Genomic DNA, 27,431 nt, shown 5'->3' on the forward strand with positions numbered 1-27,431 from the left:
CTATCTATCTATCTGTCTATCTATCGCTATTTACGATAGAGACCTATTTTTGCAACTTGGGTTACATAATTATGGAGACACTTAAACCCCAAATCTGCAGAGTAAGCAGAAGGCTGGTGACCTGAGGAAGGTGGTATGAAAGTCATTTTCAGCAGCAGTCAGCTTATAGAATTTCCTTTTCGTTCTTGGGAGAGATTAATCACATTTTAAGTCCTTGACGGATTAAATGAGGCTGGACACCAGCAGGCTATCTGCTCTGCTCAATTCTGCTATTACTTTTAATGTTAATTTCAACTAAAAATACCATGAGGATAACATCCAGATTTGTTTGACCGAATATCTGGGCACCATGGTCTCGAAAAGCTGACACATGAAATTAACCTTCACAACCGTGTTATCCTGAATGGCTGTATGTATTTCATTTTATATATTAATTACATACACTCTAACCAGTACCCTAAGATGGTTGCTCTCAGTAATTTCATCTTCAGCTATAACAATCCTTCGTTATCTACTTATTCATCTCCAAAATATGTAATAAACACAGAGTTAAAATCAATGCATGTTTTATGTATTTATTTTTAAAAGTCTGAGTTCATGCTGACAGGTTGCATTTGCAGAAGTCTTTCCCCTTTGAATGGAACACCAGTCCAAGAGAGGAGTTGTGCGATGTCTACTTGACTTTCTCCTTTCCGTCACAGCCTGTCAGACCATGGGAACCGGTATGATGCTCAGTTCCTGGGCTACTTCCTCAATAGAAGAAGTGGCAGAGGCTGGCCCTGAGGCTCTGCGCTGGATGCAGCTGTACATCTACAAAGACCGTGAGGTCAGCAGACAGCTGGTGAAGCGAGCTGAGCAGATGGACTACAAGGCCATATTTGTGACTGTGGACACCCCTTACCTGGGCAACCGCTTTGATGATGTGCGCAACAGGTTCAAGCTGCCGCCACAACTCAGGTAACTATGATCTCACAGACTTACAGTGGGGTTTCTCATTCCCTTTAATGGGCCACCCCCAGAAGCTGCTTTTTATTTTTGATTTTAGTTTACAAGTGGATACCATAGAGAAATCTATCTCCATAGAGGCATTGACTGTAGAGACATTAATCTTATGGTTAAAAGGATCTCACTGGAAATGATAGGCTCTGTGTTTTAGAGAAAGCCACTGCCACATTTCTGTATAATCTCTAGCCAGATGCTGCTTGGAGATATCACACATTCAAGCTATTACAGCAGGTAGAATTAGTATATTATTGAAAAATGTAGAATACTTTGTTAGCAGAGTGCATTAAGGTTTGGAGAAGTATGAAATGGCATACACATAGCTTTGTATAGGTCACAGTTGTTGTTTCTTTGTGTGTGTGTGTATGTGTGTGTGTGTTCCTGGTACCCTGTTTCTTTGTGGAAATCAAAGACTCACATTTGTGTTTTAATTTTTGTTGATGTAGGAGCAGCTAGGGCTAGGAAGATGGGAAAAAGGACAAAAATATCGAGGTAAAAGATGCCATGCTTTTGATCCTTCATCTTCTACTTCATTCTGTTTCTCTTTCATGTGGGTCATCCATGGATGAAAATTCATTAATTCACTTACTCACCCATGTTGGGAGAAACCATACATCAAAAAATCTAAAATTGAACTATAATGATTTCATCAAGCCATTCAGCCTTTTATTAACTCTGAAATGTTCTTTCCCTTGTAGCATTTCAGGAACTTGAATCAAAGCCAGGACCGCAGTGGAGCTTGGTGATGAAGGACTTCGGGTTTCTTCAGCTATAGGCATCTTTCTCCACTGTTTTCTCTTTCTGTGTTTTATGCCCAAACAGCCTCTTCTGTATTTTTCATACCAGTTGTGATCGATGGATGACTTTCCTGGGGGCTGTACACATCAAACCTTTGCCCTAGCAGATGGCGTTTGTGTTGGGTGACTATTGGTGTCTTCCAGGGACTGTATAACTTTCCACAGGGGCCACTGCTCACTCTGTCTACATGTTGTTTGTGTTTAGAACAGCTAGAGCTTGAAAGACAGAAGAAAGATAAAAAAAAAAAAGTCACATGAAAGCATCCTCTGTTTCTCTTCTGAAAGAATTAAAAATGAACAGATGTAAAGCTCAAGTCAGTTCCCCGTAAAGAAAACAGATCCCTGGAAAGGGGCCTTTAAATGCACTATGGACAGAGTATGCAGCTTTGTGTAGGGACCACAAGATTGTCCTTTGCCATAGCCAGGAATATGCTCCGGAGACTTTCAGGTCTCACACCTCAGGTTTTGCTGCTGTGCTGTATGCCAGCTGGTGATTAGTGCGAATGCTTGTCACTTCCAGACAGGTTTGGGGATGTCATTTCTGCATGTGGCACCTCTCCTAAGCAAATGAAAGAGTTGGTAGTAAAGCTGGGCCACAGGTTCGATACTACCCTACTATGTAAGGAGCAAACTACTTCCAACTTCTCAATATGCAATTTACACTAACCTTTTCTTTATTTTGGCAGTTTCTCTTCTCTTCTCTCTCTCTCTCTCCCTCTCTCTCTCTCTCTCTGTGTATATATATATATATATATATATATATATATATACTTTCTAAAATAATTAGTTTCACGCTGTCACAGTTTTCCTACATGAAACTCTCTATATTTCCCTTTGGTCGTTTGTAAAGAAATGTCCCTTTTCCTTTTTTCCTAATGACATCGTTCTTAAAAACAGAGATGGTAATAGAACCGTGGAATTTGCGTTATACTTCCTGCTCTGGGTAGCAAACTCGTAGGTATCTAGTCCTATGGGCAGGACGTCACTGTTGTGTATCCTGGCTGGGACCCTTGCTTCTCTACACAGGGTGACTGCATGATGAACCACAGGCTTGACCCCTCCCCCCCTTTTCTTTGCCCCTGGACTTCTGCCCGGTTGATGTGGCGAGCCTTGGAACAAAGACCCCTTTCAGCTGTGAGTGTTCACAGGAGTGGCCCCGGGCTTCCAGCTTGTTACAGCTCTGTTCTGAAGATGATCAAATCAGTACATCCAGGTTATGGGGAGCACGGAAACACTCATTCCCAGCCACACATTGGTGGGGCTCGTCCCAACGGGATCAAGACAGCCAGTGGCTTCTGCTCAGCAGCACCTCAGTGGCCCACACTCCGTTAGAAAACAGAACACACAAACTGGAATTCAAGCCTTCACTTACCCCCACCCCCTAAATTTCATCTGTGAACAGCCCGATATGAAATCATTTTCTTTTTGCACTGACCTGACTCATAGAAGGTGAAGCCTGCTTTTCAGAAGTGGGGTTTGGCAAGGGAAGGAGACAGGAAATCCAGGGGAGAATGAGTTGCTAAGCCTGGCTCCCTCCAGCCTTTGCTACTTCCTCTGCCCGGGTGGAGGGGAGGGCCCTGACTCTTGGCACCTGGGAGCAGAGAGAGTTCAGAAGGTTGGTAATGGCCACTTGGTCTATATGCAAAACAAATGCATGTGTGCACTTTACAGAAGGGATGAACGTGAGGGGCAGAAGGAAAATCCTCCGCTCTGGAAGAAGCAGGAATAAAGCCAGTTCACCACGCAGATTCTCGAGCCTGTGAGGCAGGGGCCTCATGCCTTGCTCATGCTCCATGGCATGATTCATTTACCTGCGTTAAGAGTGATCTACTCACCTCCTGTCACAGTGCCAGACAGTTTTTTTTTTTTTTTTTAAGTGACAAGAGCAAATCATTGTTAGGAGCACATGCTGAAGCCAAAGGTGTATGTTCCTAACAAACAAAAGAACCCTGGAACCTGACACCTTACACGAAAAAGAGCTTGGCGGAAGAGATTGAGTTAAGGATCTTGAGATGGGAGACGATCCTGTTTTATCACGACAGACATTATATGCAATGGAGAGTTTTTATTTGGAATAAAAGTGTTGGCCAGAGGAGGAATTGCGATGATATAAGGAGAGTTGAAACCATGTAGCTCAGAGCCAGGGAAGTGGGTTTTCCACTGAGAGAACAGATGGGATACTGTATTCTCTAGGCAGGCAAAGACAGGACACCCCTGAGCACCTTGAATTGAGCTCACTGAGAACCATTTTGGTCTTTCCAACCTTTGTAAATATAGTACATTTGTGACATTAAAATTATTTTTATGTGTATGGGTGTCTTGCTTGCATGTATATCTGTGCACCATGGTGTCTCACTGAGGCCAGAAGAGGGCAATGAGTACCTTGAAACCAGAGTTATAGGTGCTTGTGAGCTGGCATGTGGGTATTGGGAATGGAACATGGGTCTTGAACGAGGAGCCAGTGCTCTTCACAGCTAAGCCATATCTCCAGCCCACAAATCTGTGACATTATGAAGCTGTGCAACTGTGGTCATTTGCTATAACAGCAATGATGAAATGAAATTAATCCTATTGAGTTCATTTTTATAATAGCCTTACAATGAAAGTTGCCCTTGTTGTCATACTTCAGATGCGAATTTGAGCCTCTACCAATTGGTCTGCCTCCTATTCTGCCCCATTGTATGCCTTTACTTTGTATTGTATTTGCCTTTCAGTGCACTTAACAATGTCCATGTTGATTGTCTCTGTGATGGGTGGAGAGCTTTTACTCTCTTGCTCACTGGTGTTGACCAAACATAGAAAACAGTGACAGTTAATAGTAGCTGCTTGGTATGTAACGGTTTAATCAGCATATAAAAATTTAGCAATACAGACGGAATTTCCCCACTAGAACTAGGAAAAAATTGAGCAGGATTGGAACCATGTTCATGGCTCTGGTCTGTCTTTAGACCACCTGGGCACACTGAAGAGGAAGTGACCAGGGTGTGTTCTGAACATTGTGCTTTTCTAACCACATAAGAAAGGCTGACTTCCTGTCCCCATCTCCTGTAACCTGTGACCATCTCTTCTCCATACTCTGATGGAATCATAAACTTTGCTGATTTTTATTCTGTTTTACTTTATTTAAGGAGTTTTCAAGATAGAAACGTGGCTTTAATCTTAGTATGATATTATCAATATTTAAAAATTTTATGTTACCATCGATGTTCATATTAGTCATACTATTGATTTTTAAAAGCTATTTAACATTAGTAATTATAAAAGCAAAATCAATTTCTCTGTTGCATTTAAAACTACATTAAGAGCCACCCCAGGCATAGCAATTCCCTTATAAGGAAGAAATTTGGTCTCTGTGGCATTTATCAGCTCAGGAGTCTGAAAATTAAGTTCTAAATAGTTATGTTAATATTTTGGTGTTGCTTTTTTCATTCCTTACAAAATAAAAATCAGAAGGTACTTTAAGGATCATATATATCATATATATAAATGCACATATATATGTCACAATCTGAATAAAAATAGCATTCATGGCAGTTTCTTTCAGAGCCATCGGTAAAACACTCCATCGTGGTTCTCTGTCAAGATAACTGAAAACTTTTTCTTGGCTTCTGGCTTTGAACAAAGTTTAGAGTAACAACAAGGCTTCATTGTGCCCTGAGATTTCTGTAAGGCAACATTCATTCAAGTGTTGATCTGCATTGCACGGTCCAAGAATAACAAGGGTTATTTATATAATTTTATCCATGTTTCTGTTTTTTCCTATCCATTTCACCCTTTCCCCCCCGCCCCTGCTGAAGCACCGAAGCCTGCTTGGAGTGGGGGCAGGGCCACATGCCGAGGCTTTCCTTCTTCTCTCCTGGTCTGAAGATGGGATAGAGAGACTGCACTTTTATTTCTTAACAATATTATTTATGTTTGAAGTTTAGTCTCACTGAAGCAATGGACTGAATTTGTCTTCCAGGGATATATTTATTGAATAGAAAGCTTAGTTCAGTTCACATTAGGGAGACCACAGAAGACCTAGAACTGTTAAATACTGTATAACCCTGAGTGTTCTGACAAATGGAAAAGTTCAAACATTTCTTAGAAAGCCAATAGCCAGAGAAGTGTCTAGTATTTGGGATGTTTTGTGTCTTCATGTTCATGAGTCCACAAGGGTATGTTCAGTCCTCCTGAGAAGACTGCCGCCGATACAACAGCTTGACTAGGGTTGTTTGGAACTTAAAGTTCGTATCCACGGAATGGTCTGTGCATCCAAACTACTCCATCGGCAATTTTAGCTAAAGTGTTCTAAAATGTAGGCCAAGTATCAACCAGTTTTATATGAAGAGAAGGTCTAAAAATAATTTGAAAATACAATTCCTAGAAACGTCACCTACAAACATGCAATTTCAGTCACGGCTCTAGGATCTTTTCTATGAGCTTGGAGAGGGGAAGACAAACTTGGACTAATCCAAAGCTGTGTTGTCTCCCATAAGAAAAAAAGGCTCACAGGTCAGGCCGGGGTGCAGTAGAGCAAGCTCTGCTCCAGCTCTTCAGGAGAAGTGTTTCATGTGATTAGTTTGCAAGTAACTTTGGGGATTGTAGATTGCTAAGCCACATGGAAGATGCCATGCATAGCCACCTTGCCAGTCATCCAGTGGTATGGTCACAACTGCAAATAAAAAACTTTATTTTTAGCTTAGGCCACTATCCAAATATTTCCAAGAATGGCATGCTAGAGCGAGGGAAAGTATATCAGGCCTGGGATGATCCAGCAGTAGAGTCTTGGTCATGAGTGAGAGAACTCCTTGGTCAAACTAGATCAAGAATTTAGTCTAGAAGCTGGCAGCTCAGCTGTGGTATGTCCCAGCTGTGGCTCCCTGAGCCACCAGCCAAGTGTAAGGTGTAGTTTGTTAGCATGGAGGGACTTGCCTGGAGGAGAGGAAGGAGGCAGCAGGGAAAGTTTTGTGAAGACAGGTAAACTGGGGCAACAGAAGCTCCTAATGCTGTGGGAAAGCTCGGGGTACACCCCAGAGGAAGTCTACCCAGAGGTGCCGGAGATGATACTTTCCGTCTGCTGAGTGGTGATGAAAGCCCAGTGCTAACTGAAAAATACAGGAAAGAAAGAATGGTGGTTGCTGATCATGTGAAAGCCAGGCCTTTGTCAAGGTTCTCTGGACAATAAGAGTTTGAGCCCCAGTAACTAGGCAACCAGAGAGAATAGCTGACTGTGAGGGGAAAGCAAGACTTCTGTACTGGAAGATGCTTCCTGATCCCCATCCAAGCCCACAGCACAACACATCTAGGCAAAGAATATATAGTTAGCAGTCAAATGACCCAGGTCAGATCCAAAATAATGTCCGAGCTACTTTTAGTTTTGGTCATCTCATTCTGCACTTGAGTTCTATATAAAACCGGAATTGTAGTGATTCAATGTTACCTTCTGAAAGATTTTTTAAGGAAAGAAATGTGCAAATATGAGTATATAAAAGGCCTTTTTAAACCATAAAGCACCATGCAAATGTTTTCTATTATGCTAAATTTGCATAGCTGGCAGAAAATAGCATCCGGTCTATTGTCTGTAGCTGTAAACTGGCTTAAACAGGAAATGTTTGAACATGGCCACATATTGATCCTCAAGACTGATTTGTCTGAATAAACACAGACATGTAAAGCAAGCTTTAGGTGGCCAGTTGAAATTACTGGATGGCCATGGTTAGAGTACACCCCTATATCAAACTCTAGAAGATCTGTGGAAGCCAACCTCTATGTGACTGAATAATTTATTGGAAAGGGGCACTTTTTAAAGCTGTCTCTAATTCCCATTTTATGTATCTATTCTAGGATGAAAAACTTTGAAACCAGTGATTTGGCATTTTCTCCTAAGGGGAATTTTGGAGACAACAGTGGACTTGCTGAATATGTGGCACAAGCCATAGACCCATCTCTCAGCTGGGATGATATTAACTGGCTCAGACGATTGACATCGCTGCCTATTGTTGTAAAGGGCATTTTGAGAGGTTTGTTGTTTCTCTACTTTGCTACATACTGATTTGATGATCATTTATGAATAAGGTCAAGGCAGCTTTTAAGAAAGAGTAACTTATAGAAAAATATATTACAGATTGGAAGATTTTTCAGCTCCTGGTTCTCTCTCAAAGCATTTATGAAAATGCATATGCCTTCATGTCTATAGTACACTAATATGTGTAGTGCCTGCAAAGGTAGTAGGAGGCCATCAGATCCTATGGATATATGGATCATATAGGCAGTTGTTAGCCACTGTCGATGCTGGGAACAAAGCCTGAGTCTTCTGCAAGAGCTTTCAGTGTTCTTAACTACTGAGCTATCTCTCCAATCTCTCTGGACATCCAATTCTCTCTTTTGGTTTTAGTAAATCTCTTGGTTGTAGGTAATATTCTGAAACAGAGTTGGACTCTCACTAAATAGGAAGTGACTTTTCCTCAAATATTGGAACGTCGTGACCTTATTTTGGAGCTGTTACTGAGTCACTGGACTTCACAGAACCTAAACAGAACATCATGAGTTCATTGCTTTACCTGAAGGCAATAGTAATTTATCTTAGGACAAAGAGAAACTCCAAAGCTGTGCCAGGCCTACTTCAGGAGGCTTTTCTCTTTTTATTGTTTTCCTTCCCATGACTCAGACTAATTTTTGAATGTGTCAGACTTTACAGAATTTCTCTTTGGAAGTTGGTAAAGATTGTAAAATTCTGAGATATTAAGCTATGGACATTAAGAAAACTGGCTCTGAATTCAGCACTTACATGTATTCAAATTCCCTTAGAAACTACAAAACTACAAAAATGACAGTACCGTACAGTGTGTTCACTCATGGAAATGTCTTTTTGCCTTTAAAAATACTTCAAACAACTTTTTAAAAAAAAGTATGGTACTAGAGAAACTACCCCAAATATGTTTAGGTGTATGAGTAAGAAACATTGAAATTGAAATTAGAATCTAACTAGGTTTTAGAATGAAAACTTAGAATCTTAAGACACAGCTTTAACTGGAGTACAGGGACGTCATGTATCCCTACTCTAAAGCTCTGGGCCTGTCAGCTACTTTGATTCTGAATCTTATTTACGTAAAAGTGAAGCTCACAAAAGCCAAAGGAAAATATGAGCCCACTGCAACTCTGGAGTAATGGAGAAGTGTTTAAACAGAGCTCAGCCTTAATTTCTGCTTTTGAATTAAAAATAAAAGGTCCATCTTCCCTATTGAGCACTGTCCTAATTCAGTGTGTATCTTGCTTCACACACAGCTTTAAGTGACAACTGCATTTACCTTATCAGTCATGACTATTAGCACTAATTTTTATAGCCATACTCAACAAAGGGTACCAAAGAACTTCACCCTGGAGGCCCTGTGCCATTCATTCATCCACTCAATTATTCATTCACATACATTATGTTGGCTTTGTGCTGACTTTGGAAATATAACAACTTGATGTCCTTGGCCAAATTTATAAATGTCTTTTTCAGGAAACAGACATATGAACAGGCCTTGGGAGGAGAATAAAATAGAGAATATGCTGAGGGTGAGATAGAAATCTGTTGTGCAGGCTGCCGTAGTTACAGAGGGGTATCAGGCAATTTTAAAGGTAGGTTAAATAATTCCATTTCAGGGTGGAAGTTGATGGCTGAGTTTTGCCATGGTATCAGAAGGTCAGATTATTTCAGGCGGAAACACTAGTAGACTAAAGCAGCTGTGGGTAACAATTTATGTAATTTGCAACTCATACTAAGGAAATACCTAAGGAAGGGTTAGCATCCTAATTCATTCAAGCTTTGTGAGGTGGCCCTGACTCCACGTGTGGTAGCCGTCCTGAAGTCAGGGAGTAAGCTATTGCATAGGCTGATTGTGTGTAGATTTAGAATAACGCCAGTGAGAGACTCAGCATGTGCAAGTCATTAGAAGATTAATGCAACTGATCCTAGAGGAACTGGTTTGAATACACGAGGATGAATGAAATTTCACTTTAGCTCCCAGGCTGACTCAATTAAAAAGGGTACGGATGAAGTAACAGGGTCATTTCTGAAGTCCTTTCACTTAGCTGACTTCACAGGTTTAGATTCTCAACTTATAACATTTCATTCAGCTTCATCCTAAGGCATACTATGGAAATCTACTGAATTAGGTCTGATAATAAGAAGCCCATTGAACACCACTTCCACATCTGGAGCCATAGCTTGGAATCTGTGTACCTGGGGTTGTCTCCACTTTATCCCTCATCATTATTACCTCTCTTCTTGTCCATGTGAATCACCTGGCTCACTTCCTCACTTCTTCAGGCTTTCACAGTATTTCATATATATATATATATATATATATATGAAGCATCTTACATTTTACTCATTGAAAACAACGAGTCTATCAAATTAGACAGCTCAAACCACAAGATGAAGAGAGTAGTTTGAAAGGAAGTTATTCATACATGTAAAGTTTATGCTGTGTAGTTTTCCTTGTAACTGTTTATTTCACTTATTTATCAAACAGAAATCATCTCCATGACAACAACTGTATCAAATAACACATATGCTCAGCCTGGGCTGGGAGGAAGAGCTAAGGCAGTTGGGAAGTCCAGTTCTCATCACTTCACTGGTTTCACCCAGAAGTCACATGGATGAACCGAGAAAATCTCTTTTCCTTTCCTTCCTTTTAGTTTTACTTTTAGCCGAAGAGCAGAGATTATGTTTGCAGGAATGTGAAACTATGGGGTGCTCTTCTAGCAAGCCTCCGCCCTTACTACCATTTTAAGAATTGCATTTTAATGAATGCAAATTGGCATGTGAGATGTAATCTGTTGCTGTGGTTAAAATATGCCCTGGGAGAACATTAAAAAAGGCCCAAGCATATGCTTTAGACAGGATTTCATCTTCACTAGAACTCACGCTAATAAACAAACAACATGTTTGAGCAAAGGCATAATGCTTCTGAAAGTTTCTGTTTTAAACTGGTTCTTTTTCACTTTTGTTATGAGTTTTTGTTTTGGAGAAACACTTGTCTAATTAAATCTTTTCACATACACTAGGTTAAAAATTCTTAAAGAATATCCCTGGATTGTTTTCAGAAGTGTTAACACATATTTAAATATTTTAGTTCTATTAAAAAATTAATTTATTAATTTACTTATATCCCCATTGTAGTCCCTTCCCTTCTGTCCTCCTGGTCCCACACTGTTCCCTTCCTCTTCCCCCTATTTTTCCTTCTCTTCTTCTCAGAACAGAGGAGAACCCACCTGAGCACATCAAGTCAAATCAGGACTGAGAACAACCTCTTCTTCTGTGGACTGGAGAGGCAACCCTACAGGGAGAAGTGATCAAAAAGCTGACAACAGAGTCCACATCAGAGACAGCCGACAGCACATCTAAACAGATGCTGAGGCTCAACAGCCAAATATTGGGTGAAGTGTAAGGAGTCTTGTAGAAAAGTGGGAGGAAAGGATGGAAGGACCTGGAGGGGACAGGAGTCCACAACAGTTTCTTAAACTTATGACAGTTACTGTGGCCCATGGTGCTTGAGATTGGCTCTAGTAGATTTGAATTTGGCTTTGGCAACTTAAATAGGGAAAGTTGTACATGATTATGAAATCACACAGTGTATTACCCACTGACCATTGTCTTCCTTAAACACTCAGCTAACTTAAGGGCAAAGCACAAATACGGAATGCCACATCACGTTCTCTGAGGATTTGTGGAAATGCCAAGAATGTAGAAATATTTTGCTGAACTAGAACATTGTAATCCTTTAAATAGCTCTCTGGTCTGGGTTATAAAATAAATAATTGTATTAAAAATTAAAACACAAATTTATAGGCAAGTTTCAAAACAGTTAACAAATAGGATCATCTGGTCATGTTTCTTCCTGTTTCACAAACTCATATTCCTGTCATAGCAAGCCATTCTCCATTTTCCCAACAACCCCACAATGTCTAGAGAATATGGAAACTCACTCTCAAACATCTCAATGCTGACAATTTTTCTTTTAAGTATCATTTCTTCAAATGGAAGAGCCTTTCCAATCATATCTTGACTAAGGTATAACTTCCTTGTTTCAAAGCATTCAAAAAATGAATCTTTCCCCACTTTCTCAACCTGCCCATCTGAGAAACTCTTACTCCTTTTCATCCTAAGAAAATAAAAATGGCAGTTCATATCTATCTGAGGGTCCAACGTGTGTTGGGCACCTTCTCAGCACCCAACTTCTTCACTCCACACACACATAGAGTGTGCATGACTGTGCTCAGCCGGTGGCTTAGGACACTGACACACAGAAGGTGAGCAACAGCAGATGAGCTACTTAAAGGAAAGGAAGGACTGCGCACATGCTCAGCTCTGGCCTTATGAAATATTACTTGGTTTTTTATACGTTTGGTTTGATAGCTAGATAACCAGAGGCAGATACAGCATGTCAGGTAGATTTTAGCTACACCTAGCATCATGCCATACCATCTCCTAATTACACACTGCAATGTCAAGTGTGTGGCGTCTGCCGGCCACAGGTGGCTACATGAATTAGTAAAGATCACGATGGAATTCCAGTTGCCAAGTCAGGAGCCCACATTCCAGTTCCTTTTCATTTTAATTTTTAGTTAGCAGGCAAGTTATTGAGTTTCAGCATTTCAGAACCCAATTTGAACCTGTTGGGCCTCTTTTCCCATTTTCTCCCCCAAACCCCTTGCCTCCTTTCTACCCTCCTATGTCCAGCATCCTCTTTTCTGCTTCTGTCATATATAGTCTATTCCTTTTCTTCTCTTCCTTAGCACCTCCCTTTTTATGTTCTCATGCTCTTCTTTCTATTTTTGTGGTCTATATCCACATAGATATGTAGATGTGAACACTAAAGCCATCATTTGCACTTGAGAGAGAAAACACACGTGTCTATCTTTGTAATTCTAAGTTACCTTGCTTAATTAATACTTATTTTTTGATCCACTCATTTTCATGAAATTTTAATTTTTCTCTGTAGTTAAATAAAATTTCATTGTGTATATGTACTAGGTTTTCATTATTCAGTCATAAATTGGTGAACAGCTAGGTTGGTTCTTTTTCTCAGCTCTTGTGAATATAGCAGCAGTCATCATGGGTGTGCAGATATCTGTGTGATTGGAGATAGAGCCAGGAGTGGCTTAGCTGGCTCGCCTGGTGCTTCCAATTGTTCTCTTTAGTTTTGAGAGGTCTCCACAACTTGCTTCTATGGGTCTGCATTAGTATTCACTCCCCCTAGCAACAAATGAGTCTTTCTACTTCCCTGCATCCTCTTCAGCATTAGATGTTCCTTTGTTTTCTTGACAATAATCTGTTTGACTACTTACCAAGTAGTGCTGATTTGCATTTTCCTGTTGGCTAAATGTTTTGAATAATATAAAATACTTATTGACCATTTGTGTTATTTTGAGAAAAGTCACTTCCTTCCATTAGGCTATACTGACTGGTAGTTTTGTTTGTGTGGTAAAAAATAATTATTTGTTTATAATTAGAATTTTATTTTATGTGTATAGGTGTGTGCTTGTATAGATGCATACAGTTCCTGCAGAGGCAAGACTAAAGGTCAGATCTCCTGGAACCGGAGTTGTAGACAGTTGTCAGTGGGTGCTCAGAATCTAACCTAGGTCCTCTGGAGGGGCAGCCAGCCCTGTCCAATGATGCTCCATCTTTCTAGCTCACAGTACTTACACTTTTCAGTTTTTTAAAAAATGTATTCTAGGTATTAACATGCAATTTGAAATTTAGCTGACAAATATTTTCTCCCATTCTATGGTCTTTTCCTACTATATTTGTCATTTCCATTGTTGTATAGAAACTTTATAATTTCATGTAGTTCCATTTGTTAATTCCTTGGCTTTTTCCTGTACAATTGAAGTCTGTTCATCAATCTTTATCTGTGCCTATATTTAAAATGGTGTTTCTGTCTTTCCTTGTTTCAGGTTAGTGTTTATGTTTTAAATTAAGGGCTTTTATTCTCTTTGAATTATTTTCTGCATCAGGGTAGAATATATGGATCTAATTTTATTCTTCTATGGTGGATTCCAAGTATCAGCAGTACCATTTACTGGATAGACTATATTTCTTCCAGAGTTAAATATCTCTATGTCATATCTGTGTGAACCTTTCCATCATCACAGAAAGTTTTACTGAATAAGATGCATAGATTTATATCCAGGTAATCTAGGTAGATTACTGAGAAGAATTTGTATCCATCTGCTTCCTGGGATTAAGGATGGGTCACTATGCCCCTTTGGCATTTACATGGGTTCCAAGGACTTAGACTCTGATCCTTGGTCATATGTGGCAAATGCTTCATGTATTGAGCTGTTTGCCTGACTTCTGAGTTGCTTAGGAGAAAAAAAAGTAGAACATTAAAAAGAGGTGTGAAATACTGAAACAGTGGTACCCGAAACTACAAAGGAAATTGTTGAGTAGTTCTGACGAAAGTCAGGGATATTTTCTAAAGTATAAAATAACAATGAAAAACAAAACCAATGAGACATTATAGTTAAGTAGATGAGAGATGTGCAGATGACTCTAAAATATTAATTAACCAACAGACATATATTTTAGATAGAAAATGCATAAGGAAGGGACAGGAAGGAATTGTTAAAAGCAGACAAGTTCTGATTTTTGATGATGTAAATCATTAGATCAAGGGAAAAAATCATAGCTTATCACAGATGAATTGACAGAGAAATAAAATGGATATAAAGAGAGAAAATTTATTATGAAGGACTATAGACCTAACTGTCATCTGTCCTCAGGTAAACAATGGTTTCCATCTAAAAAGAAAAACATCTGTAAGGTTCTATAGATGGGGCAAAAAAAAAATTGCCCCACCTTGAGTGTTACAGCTCATATATTGATCACAGAGAGGGATCAGTCAAGGACTGCCAGTTTGCTTCTCATTGATCTGGTTTTGGGCAGCCATGCATGAGAGGACTACAAACAAAGCCATAGCCCTAATGAGGGTTTCCATCCATTTGTTTGTAAGAGATTCAAAGCAGAGAAAACAGAAGAATGGAGGTGGGCAGTGAGGCCAGAGATTAACCACTGCAAAGCAATGCAAGTAGGCAGAGGGCTATGGGAGGCTGCTTCAAGGGAGAAGATAGGGGAACTCAAAGGAGTTAGGTAGAATAATGGAAAGGTTTGAGATTTTGGACCAATGTCTCCTAAAAATTGTAACAAAAGAAAGACAATTAAAACTAGAGGAAAGTCAGGTCATGCACTGAAGTACGTAAGTCTGGGGACCTCCCACATCAGTCAGTAAAATGCAGTGTAGAAATGGCTGATGATGGAAGCCATCCTTAAATCTTTTTATCTCCCCAAGTTCAAAAGATTTCTTCTTAAAAATGAAACAGTATAGCTAAAGTAATTAAATTATGAGCAGATGAAATTTTTCCTCTTTTCTGTTCAAAAGATTAACAGCTTTCATCAGTTCCAATAACCTGTCTTAGTAAATAATACTCCAGTTACACTGAGAGGACTGCTCCAGTGATGTCAAACAGTTAGAACTCTTAAGTTCATCAAAAGAATAAATTTAAATCAGTCACTCATATGAAAAGAAAATATATAATTCCTCTTTATAAAACATCTTGGGGCTGTCAATCACAGCTTATACTTGCTAATTTTATTTTATTCTTTTGAGAAGCTACAGTGGTTCTTCTATTTTTATTTCATAAATATGTAATGTAATCACATAATTTCTCCCCTTATTTTCATCTCTCTATATACCCTGTGATCTTTTTTTCAAATACATGGCCTCTTTTTCTTTAATTAGTAATACTCTACACACACACACACACACACACACATTTTAGTTAAGGTTTCTACTTTTGTTATAAAACACCACGACCGAAAAGCAATTTGGGGAGGAGGGTATATTTCAGCCTACAGTTCCACATCATAGTCCGCCATGAAGGGAAGAGAGAGCAGAAAGCTGAGGCAGGAGCTGATGAGAGGCCATGGAGGATGCTGCTTCCTGGCTGCTCCCATGGCTGGCTGATTTCTTATGCACTCCAGAATCCCTTGGGAGGGGTGTCAGCAGCCACAAAAACGAGAACCTCCCACGTCAGACATCAATCAAGAAAACGTCCTACATGCCTATCTGGATTGAGGCTCCTCATTTGCAAACAAAGCTAGCTTGTGTCAAGCTGACATAAAACTAGCCACACACACACACACACACACACACACTCACACACACAAACAATTTACAGTACAACTTGCTGAGGTCATTTAGCGTTGTTCACATGCTTTTTTTTTTTTTTTTTTTTTTTTTTTTTTTTTTTTTTGGGTTGGGTTGACCATTGCTATTTGTTACATGGCTTTACTTTCCTTGATTTCAACCTTGGGGAAGGAAGATGATTCTCCAGGTCATAGCAATTCTTAATTTGGAATCTTGAATACTCACTGGGAGTACTAATAGTCAAAATGATAATAGTGTTAGGCTCAACAAAATACTATATACAACAGAAATTTTTCTTATGGTTGCAGAGGATGGGAGTGAAGGCTCAGCATAGATGGTTTCTGATGAAAACTCACCTCATCTCTTTCTGCAGAGACAAGAAGGCAGAACTTCTTATAAGGAAATTTCTCTCTCTCTCTTTCTCTCTCTAGCTTTCTGTTGATTCTTTATGACTTTTACATCATGCACCCCAATCTCAATCATCTCTCCATCTCTTTGTGTCCCCTCTCTAACCTTGCAATCTCCCCTCAAGAAGAAAATAAAGTAAAAGAAAATATCTCTTTATTGTGTTTCACTTTCATGAACATATCCGATCCTATTTACCTACAGAGATTCCATCTCAACGTACTATAATATCAGGTATCAAGATTTCAAAAGAATTTGGAGAGACCAGAGATACTCAGACCAAAACACATTGGTCAACATGTACCCATAATTTAAAAAGAATGGTAGCACTATCATTATTAAAATATTTCAATTTTAGTATTCTATGACATAGAGTGGAAAGTGGTGTAGCACACAAACATTAAAACCTTCAGAATTACAAATTTTTGTGCAGCTTTTATACTTATCCTTAATTAAGGCTGCCTTTGATCTCCATTACTGAGTTGATAGATAAGTGCATTATCTGCATCTAACTGCTTAGTTCTCCAAAGTCTGATTTTTAGGACAACATTATATTGGTTTTACTTAATATTGCATTTGAGAGATAACAAAATGGGGACATCCTGGAAATAGTGGCTTAGAAAATAAAATTTAACAATCATGTTAACAGATCAAAAAATTAATCTGTTTTAAAACTGGATTTTTAGAAACAATATAGTTGAAGCACAATTAGTGAATTATTTATAATTTTAACATATTTATATTTTATTCTACGGAGAGAAATTTAATTTACAACAAACATAACAAAATAGTTACTGAAATTAAAACACCTATGTATTAAATATTGTTTGGAATAGATGTGTTCATTGGCGGTTGCTGTGATAATGCTTGCCACATAATTACTGTTTTATTTCCCATATTGTAGGGCGATAGTTCCGCTAAATGGAAAGATGTTATTTTTATGAATTAAAGAAAGCTAATATGGGTTGGAAAGATGTCTCTGGGCTTACTGTTTCTAAAGAGGACATGAGTTCAGACCTGGACCTCTAGTTCCCGGAGAGTCAACAGCACTCCCTTTGCCCTTCCTGGGAGACCTCGTTGATGTGATGCACCTAAAGTAACGCGAGCACACACACGTACACGGAAACACCAGCCGACCAACAAATAAACCTTAAAAATGTAGTTAACAGAGACAGTAAGTTCTCCTTAATGATGAGATACTTGGTATAGGGACCACATTCCGTGATGAGATGCATGCCCAGTCAATAGTCAACACAAACTGGACTTGGTGGAAAAAAAGGGTAGGGAGGGAAGGAAAAGTCGGCAGGTAGGGAGGTGAGGAAGAACTTGGGAACAGTTGGTGGAGGGGGGTGGATATGACCAAAACACATTGTATGGAATTCTCAGAGAGGTAATAAAAGATTACATAACAAATAAATAAGTTAGCAAGATTATATCTTTACAGAGATAAATTTTTTATTTATGGTAATTTACCATGTACTCACAGTTCTACCGCATAATTAACTTTTGTTCTGATTGTTGACTTTGGATGAGAAACTACCACTGACATTCTAAATGTAACGATTGGTTGCGTTTTAATGGTGGGCGTACTAAACACGGCAGGTGGGAGTGAGGTCTCTTCCTTCAGTAGGATGGTGGAGATCCGAAGTCCAAGCCTTTTGTCAACCGGCTGTTTCCATAGGACGCTGTTTTGTTCTTTCCAGCTGATGATGCCAGGGAAGCCATTAAACATGGTGTGGATGGGATCTTGGTGTCCAATCATGGGGCAAGACAACTTGATGGGGTGCCTGCTACCGTGAGTTCCCACTGGGATTTTCCCATGTATTTCTGTTTTTAATCATTTGTATGTGTTTGTGTGTTTGTATGTGTGTGTGTATGAGAGAGATAAGGTTTTCAGTGTATTAACAAATACAATCATTTTCCAAAAGACCAATGTGTCTATTTTATTATAAACTCCCGAATAGAGAGCCCTTGCCGGTTGTTAAGACAGGAATTGTTCTCTTGACAGCACCAAGTATACCAGATGTGTTATCTAAGAAGGGAGAAGATTCAGAGGAGATCTGAAAAAAAGGAAGAGATGCACAACTGTTGGGACACAAAGCCTCTGGGGAGGAATAACTTAGTAAATTACTGTTCTGTCAAACCAGCCGGGTGATTTGGCTGAGCCTGCAGATCACTTGGGTTAGTTTTCTGGTAGGGTGCAAACAGCAGGAAGCACTAGTGTGCACAGGGTGCTCACAGAGTGTTTCCCCAAGTACTGAGTGGCACAACAAACCAAGTCAGTGGGATTAACTGCCCAAGACTTAGAATCTTACAGCAGAGGTGGTGAGCCCTGTCTGACGTAGCCTTAGCTCCCCTGCCCCCCAACACACACACAGCGTCTGGCTGATATTAAATGTTCCCTGAAGGTAAAAAGAAGGGGAAAGTGATGCCCTCCTTAACTCAGGGTGGAGACGTTGGTTGCCACTCAGAGTGTTTGCCCAGATTTATGCCTCACTTGTGCACGAAGACATAGACTTAGTGTGAGGCCAAATTAAGTTTGTTTTCTAAAAATAAACTATAAATCTTCTGAAATCAAGTCTAACTACATTTTAAAGGGAAACTATCTAAACGGTGTGGTTTCTTTCCTTCTGACCAAGGAAATATGGAAATTTATCTAAAAGGGCTTTTTGAGTTGTGGTCTCAGGGACTGTTGAAAAAACAATAACCGCCCCCTTTGCATGCTGTGCGCATGAGAGGAGATTCCTGGCTAAGCCTTGCCTCATGCTTACAGCAAATTTAAGGCCCATGATGAGAGAAATGTAAGAAAGCACTGAGTCTATGGCAAATGATGTTTTCCCCCTTTGGTGTTTGGGTTTTGAGGTGAGCAGTCAAGAGCTTAAAAGGAGGCTGTGGATCAGCCTTTACAGTGGACGCATAGAAGGTCCTACTGTCCTGCAGACTTGGTTGTGCCAGAGGCTAGGGCACAGGCACAGTATGACATCATGGGAGGGATTTTGAAGTAGGAAGCTTGGGTTTGAGTTACTTTCTTGTCTCCTGTAATGTGTGAGAGGAGGAGCAGCAAGCCGCTCAGACTTTTCTTCCTGAACCTCTCCAGGTATTTTGTTGGTTCTATAAAGAATGTTCAGCTCTGCATTTCTCTACTTCAGAGTGTTCCCCAGTGTGGAGAAGTACTTGCTCCTTCAGTTTCTGGACTGGGAACTTAACTTTTGTTCATCTTGACACATTAGTTTCTGGCTCGTATGAGTCTTTGGATCATTCTCTTTTTATTATTTTTTCAATTTTGCATTTTATGTGATGCCAACTAGACCCAAACTACTTCAGCCTTACAGATATAACGGTCCTTTCCACCGTACATTTCTCATCTGCCAAGCACTTGCACTGCATAAGTGTCTATGCCGGTAAGTTATTAACCCTCAAATTGAGTCCTTAGGCATGTTCTGTACCATCGAAGACAGGTTTTGAAAGGGTGTCCCTGGAGCTAGAGGTGGAGCTCAGTAGCAGAATGCTTGCTTAGCATAGAGGAGACCCTAAATTAAATGTCTAGCACCTGTGTCACAAAAATACAAAATAAAATTTAAAATAAAAGGATGCTTTATATGTCTCTCCCTTGAGGAGTACTTGATACAGTAACTGGCTTTTGTAGTATAAAAACAAATTGGAACTTGCTGGCTGAAATAACTCTAATTTATTTTTGTCCCACAATTATAAGTAGCATTTTGGCCTGAGAACTGGGAGGCCCTTGGTTATGCTGTTGGCTTGGCTCAGTCCTGGGTGCATGGAGTCAGTTGCTTCAGCAGGAGACCAGCCTGGTGTAGAATAATCTCACTGACTCACATCTCTTAGTGTATCCGCTTGGTTTGTTTTCATGAAAGGGCAGGTTTCCTAAGGAGTCACGCCAAGTCTAGGCTCAGAACTGACACACTGTTAAAATCTCTCTACTCCACTGGTGACCTCTAACCACAATTCAGATCTCCAGCCCGATTCCTCTAAGGATGCCCAAGGGAGCATGATCCCACTATGAACTGAAGAGAGAAAGGGAAATCACCAGAGCCATTATGGGTCTTGCTAAATCTCTGGGCCAGTGATGTTGGGACTGTGTAGAACCCCTGGTGGGGTGTGGGACGCGGTGCCTGAGGGAATATTGGCAGCAGCAGCTGGGACTCAGTTTCCTCTGCTCAAACTGCAGCAGCATCTTTAATGTTCAGCTTCTTTCATTGAAACAGTTGGGTGTCCATCTTCAAGAGAGGAGCAATGAATGCTATATGAATGTGTAGGAAAGTAAAAATGGAAATGTAAACAGGACTTCACCTAGTGGGCTGGTCGGTTCAGTTTATTTATTCAGTCTGCCCAGATCACGTTATTTTATGTAATGTGTGCCTGTGAAACTGCAGCTCTGGGAAGAGAGGGAAGTTAGAATCACTCAGCGTTGGATGGGACGTACCTGCCCAAGACACAGAGACACAAATGCAGGCTCTGTTTTATATTCCAGGATTCATATCTTAAGTGTCCTTATTAGTGTATTTCTAGGCCAGGTTAGGCACTGGAAATAACCTAAACAGACTTGATTTGTGTGACTTTGAAAATGTGTATTGAACCCAAGCTAGCTAATATTTTTCTTTGGTTCTGGTTTCAAATGGGGAAATATGCTTAATTATGGCTTGCATCATGGCTTGGAAATTGTAGCGTTTATATGTTGATGTAACTCGCCTGAATGTAAAAGGGGGACTATGGATAGGTAAGGGAACATATGTAAATGGACCCGAAGCATGTTTGGCAAGGCTTGGAAGCCAGGAGGGAAAGGGGAAAATCATGCTACCTGCCAGACATTTAGGGGCCATTTGCCAACAGCTGCCTCCACTTCCTCCACATTGTAGCTGTGTTTGCTTTTCAGCCTTTTACATAAAACTCTATTTAAGTTCAGCTACTAAACTTCGAGGAGTGAAGTGGGAAAGCCTTTGAGTGATTTCAGCACAATCATTGCTGGAAAAAGTGCCGTCTAAGTGTGTGGTGGCTTTCACAGCAAACGTAAATGGAGTCAGGACTTTACTTCAGTTCAAAACGTTTTGGGACAAATATGGATCCTTTCTATAAATTTTTACCTATACCTAATGAGCCACTTGTGTCACCTACTACTGTGGATGTATGGGAAAAGCCAGTGATTTAAGTTGGCAATTGTTCCCTTGAATAATCCAACTACTGCGTTCTTCTAATTCAGGCTTGGGATTAGCCTGCAGTCTGTGCTATAAGGTTTAGGTCAGACAATTTTGCCTCCACTCTCCCTAGACCCCACAGTCAAAAAAAAAACAAGACTTGGGAACACCTATCTCATGACAAATGGCAGAAATACAAATGTAAGCAAAATGCTTGACATAGCTTCAGGTCTGTGGCCAGAAATGGCTCTCTACCTCCTCTGCTTACATGTGATTGGCCAAAGTGGGCCATAGAGCCAAAACCAATGCCAAGGAGTGGGTAAGTACACTCTGTTTTCATGGGAGAAACTATGCAGATGTCTTGGAAAGGCAATGCATTTGGAGGAATATGGAGGATCAGGAAGAAAATCATAAGCCACCACCTAACCCCTATGACATTTTTTGTTTTCTCTATGGTAAACTAAACCTATTGTCAATTGACAATGAAGATGGGGACCTTCAAGACCCACAGGGTCATATTCCTATAACAGGGAGTGAGTGAGATAACTGTAAAACAGTTATATATCTGGATGTAAAGTGTGTTAGAGGAAATCAGAGGAGCCATGCTTGTTTGTCTTATAGATCACTGCTTACAACATCTAATGTGCATTTATATTAATTTCCAGTAAATAATATCAAGAATAATTTATACCAGTAAGACACTTCATTTACTTTCATAGAAGAGGGAGCTATATAAGATCAAGTGATTGAGAATTATGTGTGTTTTTTAGACATAATATTTGCATTTGAATATCAGAAATAGAAAACTATTACTGGACTTTGAAAATATAGAAGGTTTTCAATTCCAAATTGACTTGTTCTTCCTGGAGAAATGATCCCACCATCAACCTTAAGCCTACTTATCTCTTTTCTGTCTGAGCCTTAGTTGAATGAACCTGAAGTCATTTGAAGTGAAGATGGGCAGAATTTTGTACGCAGCATTACATTGTCCCTCTTCTCTCCCTAGATCGATGCCCTGCCAGAAATTGTGGAGGCTGTGGACGGGAAGGTAGAAGTCTTCCTGGATGGGGGTGTGAGGAAAGGCACTGATGTCCTCAAAGCTTTAGCTCTGGGAGCCAAGGCTGTGTTTGTGGGGAGGCCTGTCATCTGGGGCTTGGCTTTCCAGGTAACTGGTCAAGAAAACACCTACAGAAATAAAACCCACAATAGCGCAATAAATGACTAGAACCCGACTAGTTGACCTAATGTCTTAACATCTTTTACTTATTCAGGGGGAGAAAGGTGTTCAACATGTCCTGGAGATACTGAAGGAAGAATTGCGGCTGGCCATGGCTCTGAGTGGTAAGGCTTAACACGACTGCATGTGTGTTGTCACAACACGGTAACTGAAAGACCAAAGTACTGGAAGAAGGACTTACTTGAGCTCATGGTTTCAGAGGCTTTCAGTCCATTGCTGTGCTGAAACATTGTGGAGCTCATGGCAGAAACTGAACTAGGGGCTGAGTTATAACCTTGGAAGGCCTGGCCTGAGTGTCTACTCCCACTGTCTGGTCCCTACCTCCTAAAGATCCCAGAGCCTCCAACACGGCACCATCACTAGAGAACAGGCACTGGAAAGATGAGCCCATGCAGAACGCTCCAGAATCAAGCCACAGAACGTTTTATTTTTCACCTAACACTTTCCTGTTTTGTGTGAGCTTCAGGCCAGGCTCCTTGGAGGAGTTAAGATTTGAGGGGGGTGGGGAAATAGATTGTTTGGGACACTGAATTTGTACCTGGCTTTATGTTTATGGCTGTGAGGCATGGCACTTAGATTGGGGTGCTACACTGTTCATAGGCCTACGCCACTTCTCCTTCAGCTTTGCTAGTCCCCACAGGGATGTCTTGGTGACCAAGAACGGGTCAAAGACAGCACCATTCTTTTTCGCATGTCTTGAAGCAGGAGTGCATAGACTCACCTGGCCAGTCAGTTCTATCCTAGACTAAGGAGGAAGTCAAACTCTACCTGGCTAGATCCCATACTTACATCTCTATTACATGAGCTCCGCATGCTCCCTCTCACACTCTCAAGACTGGCCTTTTCTCTTACATCTTGACACTCAGAGGGGTGGCTCATCTCAACATCATTCGAATCTGACCTCCTTCACCATATCCATGGCCGCCACCTGATTGTCCCATTATTCCTTTCCTCTGGCAGTGGGTATTGGAAGTCTGCCTCTCCAAGTTTGCTTGCTTTCTCCCAGTCTCTTTTGATCACAGAAGCCATGGGGGCTACTTAAAATATTAACTGAGCTCATGATCCTGTGATCAGAACCCTCCTATGACTCTGGATTCACTTAGCACAGATGTTGAACTCCTTTGCAGTAGTTCCAAGGCCCTTGTTTCCTGTTACACTTTTAGTCACAGCTGTCACTGCTGCCGTCCCTATTACAGCACTGAAGCTTCATTTGTATCTTTAGTTCCTTGATTATCAGACAAACACCAGCCTCATGGCCTCTGTGATGGATCTTTCTCCTTCCTTGATGCCCACCAGATGTCTGTGTGAAGAGGTTCCTCCACTGTCCAAGCTTTTTATGTACATTTATCACTTACAGAAGGACCACCTTGACTGATCACCCTTCTGCGTATTCCAGACTTCTGTCCCTGTTCTTTTTCCTTAGAGCCCATCACTGCTCATAAGTCATCTGTCACATAACTTACTTTTAAAACAACACACATTGAGTATTTTGTGTTTCCTCTCTAAAATATAAAATGTGTGACCAGGGATCTTTCCATCTTTTATCTCATTGCAGGGCTTACAGTGTTTAGAGTGGTGCCTGGCACACAAACAATAAATGTTTGTTAAAAGAAGTTAGTAAGTCCTGTGTTTACTGAGCATTACTTAGAGTTTGACAGTTAGCTGTGGGGGAGGGGAAGTGCCAAGTGAATTACCAGCTTCCGGCATTTGAAGGTGAAGTGAGACCTCTTTTCTGTGGTCCACAACATCCAAATCACCCTGATAGCTACAACTCCCGAGATGGATTGTCTCCCTGCTACTGTGCAGCCCAAGCATGTCAGAACTTTCAGGAGAAGAATGCCATTCTGTGAATCCTCACTACACATTTTAATTTGCTGCAGACATATCCTAAGCAATAGCTTTCAGCCTCTGGCTGTCTATTAAATGTGGCAGAAAGAATACACTCTTTGTGTTAATAAAAATATGTGCCAGTCATTTTGTATTAAGGACTGTTTAGGTAATAAAAATGGTCTCATGCCACATAAGATTTGGCAAGGCTACCTTGAATCATAAACCTTACATTTGTCAAATTTTACATTCCTTGGGAAAACGATTACCTGCCTGATTATTATTGCATTCATTTCATATTAAATGTATGCATTATTTTTTTCAGGGTGCCAGAATGTGAAAGTCATCGACAAGACATTGGTGAGGAAAAATCCTTTGACTGTTTCCAAGATCTGACAGTGCACAATATTTTCCCATCTGTATTATTTTTTTCCAGCATGTATTACTTGACAAAGAGACACTGTGCAGAGGGTGACCACAGACTGTAACTCCCCACTTCAATACAAAGGGTGTCGTTCTTCTCCAACAAAATAGCCATCCCTTTTCGTTCATTGCTTTTGACTTTTCAATGGGTGTCCTAGGAACCTTTTAGAAAGAAATGGACTTGCATCCTGGAAATATATTAACTGTTAAAAAGAAAACATTGAAAATGTGTTTAGACAACGTCATCCGCTGGCAGGCTAAAGTGCTGCGGAACAAAAGATATCCTCTGGTTGAATTGGAGGGAGTGTGCTGAAGTGAAAGATAATGACCTCACTGTTTATTAACCTGCCTCGTGTTTAGATTTCCTTAAGACAGTGGTTCTTACAGTGTGCACTGGGCTTTGAAATGCTGGAAATGCCCAGAGAAACATGAGGTTTGGATTTGCCAAGTTGAAAAAATATCGCTGGGTAGAATTGAAGTGAATGGTGGTAATTTGTGATTTTTCTAGAGACTTTTCATTTTTTAACATGCTATTTCTTTGAAGGTGGATTTCTAGACATATATCGATTGTCTGGATATGTCTGAATGTTTTGTGGTAATCATTGCATTTGAAAGGGATGTGTCTAGTCCACTTGGGACAATATGGAATCATTTTCATTTTTCAACTCTGTCTCCTCATTTTGAAGTGTTGATTTCCTAATTTCCCCTGAGCCTTTCTTGATTTTGCCACTTCTCTTCATTTACAGTCATATTCAGGGTCAAGTACATGTTTTGTGAGGTCCAAGATGAATAAAGATTTGGAACTCTTGCTCAGAAGGAAAGCCAAAAAAACAGTTGTCTTTTCCTTTCTTTACAGTAATTTTCTTTTTTAAATTTTTATTAATAATTCTTATTATCATTTATTGCAGTTTATTCAGTTTGTATCCTGGCTGTGGCCTCCTCCTTTGTCTGTTCCCAAACCCACCCTCCCTCCCTCTCCTCCCCCATGCCCCTCCCCTAGTCCTCCTCCCCTTATATTGACCCTAGCCTATTATTGTTAGTGTTGTCTTTTCTTTCTTTCTTTCTTTCTTTCTTTCTTTCTTTCTTTCTTTCTTTCTTTCTTTCTTTCTTTCTTTCTTTCTTTCTTTCTTGTTAATGCTGTTCTTCCGAGGGCATGGGCAGCAGTGGCACTTGACCAATTGAAGACTCCATAAGTGACTGTGGTTCTCCCTCATACCTTGCCCTTCCAGCACCCATGCCCAAGATTTTCAGAGTGGCTTAGCCAGCAGCCAAGAGCCTATTCCTGGGGCATGGAGGGATATCGGAAGGGACAACGTGTCATGCTTGCCTCAGTCTGCACTCCACTTGTCTCACTGAATGTCAGTTAAAAGGCACAGTTTCAAAGGTAAAATTGATAGTTTTTCAAAGGCAACAACAAAAAAGCACCAAGCCCTGAGCATGAGAATACCTCTGAATATGGAACCCTGGACACAGGGAAGTTAACAGCACTGGGCTGTTAATTTTAGTTCCAAAGAGAGCTTTCTGCAGTGCCTTCTGAAGTAATTTTGTTGAACCATTATGGAGTGTTGAATGAAGCCATCTTAAAGGATGATTTTTATATTGCTTTATTATCACATTCATTGTCTTGTGATCTCCATGAGCTTCTGAATCTCAGATCATTGCTAAATAATAGGAGTGCAAACAGAGCTTTTCCTTTTGAAATTATGTATTTGTTAGATAAAAACAAGTTGTCGTTTACTCTGATAAAAATGAGGATAGTTAGCATTCATCTTTTCCTCCAGAAGCAAGGAAGAGATGTTACATCCATGTCAAATCATGCTGTCATTTCTAGTTAATCAATGGAGAAGTATTCCCGAGTGACTAGCAAATACCATAGAAATTTTATTCTATCAGCTGTTAGTGAAGAATAGTCACTGTAGCTGTATTGTTGGATGATGCCATCCTAAGGGTATGGCTGGTAGGAGCTCAGAAAGTGAGGCACCACAGGGAGGTCAGACTGAAATTACGAGAATAACTGCAGATGTGTAAATTTCCTGTGATTTTTCGTAAGTTCAGAACTATGCTATGCAGATTTCTTTTTAAGTATTCAGAGTTAGACTATGTCTGAAAACCCATGTTGGATAACTTTTCCATAACCAAAGAGATATAGTTGTTTCTTCTTTTTACAAGAGGAAGTCAGATCCCCTGGAAACAAATAAGATACAGGAAAGGTTGAGGCATGAATGAAGTGCATTGATTATGCATCCTTTCCCAGCAGTTCTACCATTAAATTTTGTGATTGTCTTTTCTGTTTCTGAATTTAAAAAAAATTAAGTTTATTATTAAACACACCAAACACAAACATCATACACAATCATGGTGTACTCTGGAGTTTTTGACACATGTATATACATACTGTTTAATA

General features: G+C 40.2%; 1 protein-coding gene and 1 long non-coding RNA gene across 2 annotated transcripts in view; both read left to right on the plus strand.

The window, feature by feature from the left end:
• Hao1 (hydroxyacid oxidase 1) overlaps window positions 1-25,505 on the plus strand; it is a 50,332-nt gene extending 24,827 nt beyond the window's left edge. Inside the window, exons 3-8 of the mRNA XM_021662347.2 lie at window positions 702-957; window positions 7,626-7,801; window positions 18,091-18,182; window positions 22,547-22,705; window positions 22,812-22,881; window positions 24,930-25,505. Coding sequence (XP_021518022.2) covers window positions 702-957; window positions 7,626-7,801; window positions 18,091-18,182; window positions 22,547-22,705; window positions 22,812-22,881; window positions 24,930-25,000 — 824 coding nt within the window. The 3' untranslated portion in view covers window positions 25,001-25,505. The remainder of the gene's footprint in view (window positions 1-701; window positions 958-7,625; window positions 7,802-18,090; window positions 18,183-22,546; window positions 22,706-22,811; window positions 22,882-24,929) is intronic.
• LOC132649064 (uncharacterized) lies at window positions 971-4,110 on the plus strand. Its single transcript, XR_009587500.1, has 2 exons — window positions 971-1,494; window positions 1,701-4,110. It is a non-coding gene; the product is annotated as an uncharacterized LOC132649064 (long non-coding RNA).
• Window positions 25,506-27,431: the final 1,926 nt, after the last annotated feature.

The sequence above is a fragment of the Meriones unguiculatus genome, chromosome 18 (genome assembly GCF_030254825.1).
Source record: "Meriones unguiculatus strain TT.TT164.6M chromosome 18, Bangor_MerUng_6.1, whole genome shotgun sequence".
NCBI lineage: Eukaryota > Metazoa > Chordata > Mammalia > Rodentia > Muridae > Meriones > Meriones unguiculatus.